A 9,673-nucleotide genomic window follows, 5' to 3' on the forward strand; every position below is an offset into this window, starting at 1 on the left:
AAAGGATTAAGATTTTTTTTTAATAAATGTAATTTACAAATCTGTAACTTTCTGGCACCAGTTCATTTAAAATTTTTTTTTCCAGAGTACCCCTTTAAAGTGTACTAATTTTAACAAACTTTTGATATAATGTAGAAAATACTGTCATATAACATGTTTAAAAATGTGTTTTTTTTGGTGAATAAATGCTGTCCCTGAAGCTATTACCTGTGTCTCTATATGGAGACCAAATACAGGAAGTGAGACCAAATACAGTACAAGTAGGGCTCTGTGCAGGTTCCTGGCTTGTCAATTAACCTGCTGTGAGCCAGGAGCATGTCTTAGACTGTCTGTGCACAGAGCCCTGGTTGTCACCTACACTTCCTGTATTTGGTCTCTTCAGACAGACAATAGCTGTAGGGACAAAAAATATACATATTTAACCAATGTAAATTACAAATGGTATTATCTACACTATGTAAAACGTTTAACAGTTACACTTTAACTAAAGTACAGCTAGAATCCCATACATGGTCTTTGATACAAAAGTGTTCATCATTTTGGATCCAATAGCCTATGGCTCAAGCTTCCACAAAAACTGCATTCGTAATTCCCTATTTAGGGCTTGTTCACACAGGCAAATTTCATTGCAAGATTGCAGCGCGTTTCTTGCTGCAGGCTTGAACTGGAGCAGACTCTGCGGACGATTTTCAGCATTTCCAATGCTTAAAATTTGCGGAGGGAGTGCCCCATTTAAACTCTAAGCAGGAAACATGCTGTGACAGCAATAAAACCTGCTCGTGTGACCGAGCCCTTAGGCTATGTTCACATGGCAGAATTCCTGCGGCAGAAATTCTGTTGTGTGAATGGGACAGTGGAATCCTATTGGCGGGTTTTATCTATAAATTCATGCACAATGCTGTCTTGTGAACATAGTCTTAGGCTGAACATGAGACGGTTTTTGGGTGGTTTCACACAGTGAAACACATAAAATTATGCCCCTCTGCCTCTGTTTATATACTGTAAATGTTTAATACATATTTTTTTTTTTTTTTTGTGATAATGTTTGAAACTAAAACCTTAAGAGCACTTCAATTCTAAGGACTGACTTTACTCCACCCTTGGCTAGCTCAGGATATTTACTCTAGGATATCTGGTGACCGTACTAGACTTCTAGAAAGATGTTTGTTCAGGAAACTTAAGCAAATGTCCCTGGATGCGATTACCGTTCTGATGAGTTTTCCACCAGGCTTCTGTTAGCCATATGTACATTATCTTGTTGTATTCAATCTCATTGGGCAAGGGTGCCCCCTGTTCAACCAGCTTTGCCAACAAACTCTAATACAGAACTGATCAATACAACAGGTCCTGATACCAGTATGAACAGCACCCTAGTGAAGGACATCTGGTTGAGCTGCAGTATTTTGGGGTTAACCACTCAGCTAAAGTCACAAACTTAACAACTCCAGCTCAATGCGTCAACACTTTAGGGGAGATTTAGCAAAACCTGTGCAGAAACTGACCAGATGCCCATAGCAACCAATCAGATCACTCCTTTCATGTTTGAAAAGGCCTCTGGAAAATGGACAAGCGATCTGATTGGTTATGAGCAACTGGCAACTTTACCTCTGCGAAGGTTTTGATAAATCTCCCCTTTGAGTCCACTACAGAATAGTCCACAACGAATGAAGAATTCAGCATCTTGTATGGGTAGAAATTCATCATTTAATAGACAACTGGTTTTAGGCCCTCATGGGGTCCTTCCTCTTGGTGAGAAAATGCAGTTTTGTTTCAGGCTATTAGAGAATAATAGAGGTTCTAAGCTTAGCTAAAGGTCTGTGCTTATGTGGCAGGGATGGGTTGGGCTTGACTTGGGATGTAAATCCCCCATAAGTAGTTCTGTAATGCTGGATACACTTTTTCTATTAATCCTCTGGTTTTGGGTGTGGAATTTGATCACTGCACCTTGTCATCTCATCAGGCTGCTGGTGCTCAAGTTCATCCAGATGAAATCATTAGTGAGTTAAGGTCAGTTCAGTGTGCAGTCTTCATGTAGTTAGTGCAGTGTTTTTTGTTTGTTTTTAAATTAAATTGCCATTAGGCAAGTAATTTAGCCCGAAGACTAAAAATATGATTGTAGGTCGTGTTCACACATTTTCACTAATTTTTGCTGCAATTTATTCACAGCCTCAGGAGACGTGTATCTATAGAGCCTGGAGGTGGCTGCAGCAGCATAAAGATCTGGGTGGGGAGGGGGTCTGTAAGCTAGGAGCACTCTAATAGGTAATTATGTCCTGTACTTCACAGGAAGTCAGCTGACCCAGAATTATACATATGTTCTGACCCATTAATAAGGGAGCATAGTGACACCAGTACCAATGACCCCTGGTGAGGTCATTGTAACAGTACAATAGAGAAACTTGTCAAATAAGTAAAACAAAATTACATTCCAAGAGAACCAAATATTCAAAGTATGATTACAATTAATGTTGACACTAGTATCTGTCAGATTCACTTCAGTGGTACTGTCTCTTTAAAGGAGTATTCCAGTAGTGTGTGTGTCAACTGGTGCCAGAAAGCTAAACAGACTTGTACATTTCTTGTATTGAAAAATCTTAATCCTTCCAGTATTTATCTACTGCTGTATGCTCTAGAGGAAGTTGTATAGTTCTCTTGTCTGACCACAGTGCTCTCTGCTGACACTTCTGTCCATGGCAGGAACATATCAATAAATTCACACATCTATACAACTTCCTCTGTGGTATTCAGCAGCTGATTACTGGAAGGATTAATTTTTTTTTTTTTTTTATAGAAATAACTAACTTTCTGGCACCAGTAAATTTTTTAAAATTTATTTTTTATTTTTTCCATGGGAGCACCCTTAGAGTTAGAGGATGGGCTACCAAAATTTGCATAAAATGTGCATCAGCACAATGTTAATGATTCATATCAATTCTTGCAACTTTGCACTCCTCCCCCCCCAAATATTGTAAAGGAACCACTATACCTGAAGTCTTGTTCATGCTCACTCTGACCCATTTTGGCACCTCCGTTACAGCGCCCCCTTTCCTTTTGAGTCTACTTTAGTATCTGGTTTAGACGGCTCAATTTTTGTATTTCCTATTGGTAGGTATGTTACAGTATAAAGAGAAAATCAAGACTACCCTGTTTTGAGGATTTTTTTTTTAGCAAGAAATTAACATCACAGCATACAGCAACTCTACATAGTGTAAAATATTAAATACAAATAGTGTCCAACATAAATTTTTATTTTTTACAGGTGTGCCCTTTCTCACACGAAAAGCTGCCTGTCATTTGAAGCCTGATGTGGAAATAACTAAAAATGGTGATGTTTGGTGTATAAAAACGTTGAGCACCTTCAAGAACACAGAGCTGTCCTTCACGTTGAATGAGGAAATTGATGAAACCACTGCAGATGGCAGGAAAGTCAAGGTAAGGACCCATGGAATGGCCGAAGGACTAAACCCACTGAGGATCTGACATTAAATGATTAGAAGTCCCGGTCATCAGGCCCTCAGTCGAGCCGGTACTTGTGATGGTAGTATGGATGCAAAAAAGGAATCTGCAGTATGCTTGGTTAGACTATATAAAAATTCCTGTTGGTATACTTTTAACGCTTGCATTTGGTTAACTCCTTAAGGACCCGGGCTTTTTCTGTTTTTTCATTTTCAATTTTTCCTCAACTTTAAAAAATCATAACTCTTTAAAAATTTTTACCTAAAATTCTATATGATGGCTTATTTTTTGCGTCACTAATTCTACTTTGTAATGACATTAGTCATTTTACCCAAAAATCTACAGTGACACGGGAAAATCAATGTGCGACCAAATTGATGAAAAAACACTATTTTGTAAGTTTTGGGGGCTTCAGTTTTTACGCAGTACATTTTTCGGCAAAAATGATACCTTATCTTTATTCTGTAGGTCCATACGGTTAAAATGATAGGTTTGATTTTGTATTACTTCAGAAAAAAATCATGAATACATGCAGGAAAATGTGTACGTTTAAAATGGTAATCTTCTGACCACTAACTTTTTTTTTTTTTTTTTTCTGTGTTCAGGGTGGTATGAGGGCTCACTTTTTGCACCGTGATCTGAAGTTTTTAGCACTACTATTTTTGTTCTGATCACTTTTTTTATTGAACGTGCAGTTTAAAAAGCAGTATTTTTATAATTCGGACATTTCTGCATGTGGCGATACAACATGTTTATTTTTATTTACACTTTTTATTTTATTTTTTTTGAAATGCCGGGTGATTCAAATTTTTTAGGGGAAGGGATAATTCAAAGGGTTGTCTGTTTTTTTGTTTTTTTTAACACTTTTCTTATGCAATATTATAGCTCCTATAGGGGGCTATAACATTGCATTAACTGATCTTTTACACTGATTGATCCATCTCCATAGAAATGGACCAGTGTTTTCAGCGATTGATTGCTCAAGCCTGGATCTCAGGCTTGAAGCATTCATTCGGCGATCGGACAGCGCAGGAGAAGGTAAGAAGACCTTCTCCTGTGCTACAGCTGTTCAGGATCGCCGCGGCATCCCGAACAGCTCCCTGAGCTGGCAGGGCACTTTCACTTTCGTTTTTAGCCACGATCGGTGCTGCGCGCTATTAGCGGCGGGTCCCGGCTTCACTATGACGCCGGGCTCGCCGCAATATGATGCGTTTTCATCATGTGACCCCCGTTATATCGCAGGACTGGGACTCGTGACATACGCGTACGTCATGGGTCCTTAAGGGGTTAAATTGGCAAACTCTTTACATCTGATGCCCATTAATATCTTCATAAATTACTTTCCAGTAAGGCTAGGTTCACACTGCAGAATCTTCAGAGCCAGTGCCAACAATCAGTCAGTGCTAGGACCGCGCTTATTCTGCAGTCTCCAATAGACTGCAATGTGTTCCGCGAGTATTTCCGCCTGAAGAATGAGCAACGCCATTCTTCAGGTGGTAATTTCCAAGCAAATTTTCCATTCACAAATTCCGAAGTGTGAATTTGTGAACGGAAACCCATTCGCTACACTACACTTTTTTTTAGCAAGCAAAATTTTTGCATGCAATTGCAAAGTGGAATTGCAGGCGGAAATTCCATAGTGTGAACCTAGCCTAACTGACACAACATAAGGTTTGGGCACTGATCTCTTCTGTACAGTGCCATATTATGCCAACTGGTAAACAAGCCAAGTGTGGGCACCATCCTTCTAGAGAATAGCTAATAGGTTTTCTTTTACTTTAAAGCCTTTTCACCCCTTGTTGTAATATTTTTTTTTATTTTAGTCAATCTTTACTAATGAAAATGGAGCATTAGTACAAAAGCAAAAATGGGATGACAAAGAATCTACAATAATTAGAGAAGTGAAAGAGGGCCGCTTGTTCACAGTAAGTATAGGAATTTGTATTCCAGTGTGGATTGTTTAAAAACAAAAAAATTTAATAAATGAGAATTCCATCACAACTCTTGACAATTTTGCTTAGATTCATTTTAACTACAACAGAAAAATATAGTGGTATATTCATGAATTATGAATGTGTTCTGCCCAAGTAGAGAATTTGGTACAAGCAGTGGCCTTTGTCCTCAGAGGGACAATGAGGATAAAACTGTCAGCCTCAAACATGCATGACATGCGCCACATTGTCTGCCTTTTAGACACGTCTCACCTCCCTTATAAAAATGGATGTAGCTTTGTAAAAGGGGCAGGGCTTAAGGGGGAGATCTATCAAAACCTGTTCAGAGAAAAAGTTGCTGAGTTGCCCATAGCAACCAGTTAGAGCACTTTCAGATTTTAGAGGCCTTGGAAAAGTGTCCTAGACAGGCTTTGATGTCCCCCTAAATGTACAAATTTTGAGAATATGGTGCATCATTAGACTGGTCCAGTATAACAGCATGATCATCTGAATTGAATTTGGTGCATTTGTAGACTGCCTTAAAGGGGTACTCCACTGGAAACTTTTTTTATTTTTAATTTTTCTTCTAAATCACCTGGTGCCAGAAAGTTAAACAGACTTGTAAATTAATTCTAATTAAAAATCTTAATACTTCCAGTGCTTATAAGCTGTTATATTCCCCACATTAAGCTCTTTTCTTTGAATTTTCATTGTCTGACCACAGTGCTCTCTGCTGACACCTCTGTCCATTTAAGGAACTGTCTGGAGTAGAAGCAAACCTATTCTACTCTGGACAGTTTCTGATATGGACAGGTGTCAGCAGAGCACTGTGGTCAAAGGTAATTCAAAAAGAGAAGAACTTCCTGTGGAGCATGTAATGGCTAAGTACTGGAAGGATTAAGATTTTTTTTATATATTTTTTTTTTAACTTAAAAATCTAACTTTTTGGCAACAGTTGATTTTCTTAAAGGATACTCCACTAGAAAACTTAAGTTTAGTCTGTGTAGAATCTAGAAATCCGCTGCGGATGTGTTTGGATCTGTATGGGCCCCACTTAATTCTTTGACCTGAACGACATCACCTAGTGAGTAGGCATGGCTCACTTTCCAAGTGTATCTGCTCTTACTGTAAAGGGGCTTGCTCTGCTTTTCATTCAGGCCAATACTTTGATAGTCTGACTGTTTGTGACTGAATTGAATAAAGCCTGCGCTGGACCAAGCATAGATGTCAGCAGCCAACTTTGAGATTCTGCAAACCTGTCCAATTTTTTTTTTTTTTGGGGGGCACAAATTGTAACATTAATTATATTTGAGTTGCATTTGTATATCTAAGTTAAGATCTATGTATGTTACATCTTGAACAATGAAGTCCCATAAATCATACCAGAGTCTGAGGCACATGAACCATAGGTTTTAACCCCTTCATGTTAAGTGACAGTCCAAGAACATAGAAACTGTATGTCCAAACTTCTATCTTGTCCAGGAGTTAGATCTGACTTTGGAAACGCTTGTCCATGGGGCAAGCTGCGCACTTTCTGGGAGAAAAAATGCCAACCTGGGGTCAACAGCAGTAAATCTATATAATGTTGTCTGAGCCTGATGTGTTTATAACTCCTGATGTTTTGTTCCTAGACTTGCATCTTCAAAGATGTGAAGTGTGTTCGGATCTACGACAAAAAATGAGATCTTCCGTCACCTGTGTAGACTTGATCCCATAAAATATAAGCTCAGTTCAATGAGCGTTCACCGACTCTGCACCGAATATCTGGTATCAAAAGCTTCTGTGATATGTTGTGGTCATTTGTGATATGCTATGTATACACATTAAAGCTTTTGTTCTCCAACCTTCTTGTAGTAGTTTCTTAAAACGGTTGTCCACCTTCTCAGTGATCTACTAAAACATCATGGAAGTGCGTAACCCTAATGAGGGTTGGTACTACATTTTCATAGTTTTTTCCTGCATGCAATAGTCATGACTTGGTACTGCCCCCTCATATTGGAAGAGGAACTCCTTACACTTGAATTGCTGCTTATTTGACATGGGAATAGTCAAGTTAACTTCATGGATTTTGGATCTGCAGTGTGGAGAGGGGTGGAAACTCCATTAAAATCAATGGTGATCGCTTCTCGGCCTTTTGGCTAAGATAGGGGACGTATCAGATATTAAACTGATAAGAACAGATACTACACTCTATCTGGGGACCATATATTAAATGGATTTGAGAACGGGGGCCGAATTCGAAGCTTGCTTCCGTCGCCCTATGCATTGACCCGATATGGCAAATTGCAAATGAGCCATAATAGTAAATGTAATCCCTCCCCCTAAAGTACCTTAACAGAAAAGAGAACCTGACTTGGTTGGAGTAGCAGAACTTGAAATGATTAAAACTGAAGCCATTGGTTAGGACATTCAATCTCAAAGCTGCAAATACCCCCCCCCCCCCCACTGCCCATCAAACTTGTGCAGCTTTCCTCTCAAAGTAGACTTGTTCAATCAGCATATTAATGTTTAAATGTATTAAGTTATCATAGGAACAGTGTTTAGCTATTTTTCCAGTATAATACAGTATCTTTGGTATTCTATTTTCTATCAAATAAACCACTTTCCACCTACTGGAGAACTTCTGTGTTCACAAACCAGGATAGTGACCACTACCTGCTAATAAAATCGAACACTTTAACTGCATTAGTATGGAGTAAATATGGCGGCTGGCAAATGGGATGCACATAATTGCCCTAAATCTCAATCACAGTGGGGGAGTTTAATCAAAACCTGTGCAGAGGAAAATTGCCAAGTTCCCCATAGCAACCAGATTCTTTAATTTTGTACAGGCCCTTTCAAAAAAAGGGCAATCTGGTTGCTATGGGCAACTTTATCTCTGCACAGGTTTTGATGAACTTGAGATCTACTGGGGGAGATTTGTCGTCTATAAAAGCGGTGTAGTAGCCACATCATCCACCCAGGCAACTGTCAATAGTGGGAGATAAAAAGCAATCTCCACAGGTATATCCAGCTCACCCCTAATAGGTTGCCACTCACACGCAACAGACTCAGCCCGGACTAGGCTGTGAGCATACAAGAAGGAGAATGTCCAGCGCAGCAGAAGCTCAATTGCAGATAATATTTATTCTGACACGGCAGTACAGGTAAAAGAACAGCAGTGACGCGTTTCAACCGCTTAAGCGATCTTATTCATACTGGTATATGGTTCACTGTTGGATGTCCTATATAGGGGAGGTACTCACAGGTGTTAATCATCCTATCTTAGTGAGGAGCACCTCCCCCAGCACAGGAAGTTCCATTACAAATAAAAGGTAAATAAAGTCCATTTACATACATCGAATTAAACATGGACAAACCCAAAGAAAAAAGGAAAACACCATGTGTAAATCCAATAAAATCTTTGTAATGTGCAATAAAGAAAAAGGAAAAGACCAAACAAACATACAAGGGCTTATGAGGAAGTTTGGTTTAACGCACCATGTAATGCCTAATTGCCTATGTGGATATATTGTGATATTATTTATTTCTTTCCGACACTATGTCATATGCGATTACACAGTGCGAAAAAACAACCTGCCACTGTCATGACTCAAATGAGGGCAAATAGTAGTAACAAATGTAAAGAAAAGAACCTTTTCCCAGATGGGGGGCAAAAACATGATTGTTGCAAAGTCTCGATCTGTGTGGATATACTCAATAGTGTAATATTACATCTTGTCTTTAACCCTTTCGGGTATCTACTGTCCAAACACATGATCCAGTAAACTTCCCTGTCGAAGTTTTTGCCTATGATTCCCTCCCCTCGTTGGCATGGCTACTCTCTCTATGCCTTGGAGAATAAGTGTATCAGTATTGCCATTGTGTTTGTCCGCACAGTGTTGGCTAATCATGGACACATATCTAGAATTAAAGTGCTTGATATCAGACAGATGTTTCCGAATCCTTGTCTTTAAGGGGCAAGTAGTGCACCCTACGTTCTGTACATTGCACTTTCGACATGTGACCAGATAGACAACGTAGCTTGTGTTGCAGTTTATGTATTGTCTTATGGTATGAACCTCATTTCTAGTGGTGGAACAAAAATCTTTAGATGGACACAATACTGCAGCACAGACATTTTTGGTGACCACATTTGTAAAAGCCAGTATAGGTTAACCATGTGGGTGGTCTCATAGTCCCTGTTTTGAAGAGACTAGGGGACACCAATTGTCCTATTATTGTTGCTCTCTTCGGTACACATCTGTATCCCTTTTGCAGTGTGGATCTATAGGTAGGATCACCCA

The 9,673-nt window shown here is 39.2% G+C and overlaps 1 protein-coding gene across 3 annotated transcripts in view; it reads left to right on the top strand.

Annotated features, from left to right (window-relative positions):
* Positions 1 to 7,224, top strand: part of LOC130272727 (myelin P2 protein-like) — a 51,236-nt gene extending 44,012 nt beyond the window's left edge. For 2 of the 3 annotated variants that reach the window (XM_056518598.1, XM_056518596.1), the window contains exons 2-4: positions 3,260 to 3,432; positions 5,280 to 5,381; positions 7,019 to 7,224. In XM_056518598.1, the coding sequence (XP_056374573.1) occupies positions 3,260 to 3,432; positions 5,280 to 5,381; positions 7,019 to 7,069 (326 nt within the window). In that variant the 3' untranslated portion in view covers positions 7,070 to 7,224. The remainder of the gene's footprint in view (positions 1 to 3,259; positions 3,433 to 5,279; positions 5,382 to 7,018) is intronic. The other variant, XM_056518597.1, reaches the window with a different exon arrangement.
* Positions 7,225 to 9,673: the final 2,449 nt, after the last annotated feature.

This window comes from Hyla sarda, chromosome 5 (genome assembly GCF_029499605.1).
Source record: "Hyla sarda isolate aHylSar1 chromosome 5, aHylSar1.hap1, whole genome shotgun sequence".
Classification (NCBI taxonomy): Eukaryota; Metazoa; Chordata; class Amphibia; order Anura; family Hylidae; genus Hyla; species Hyla sarda.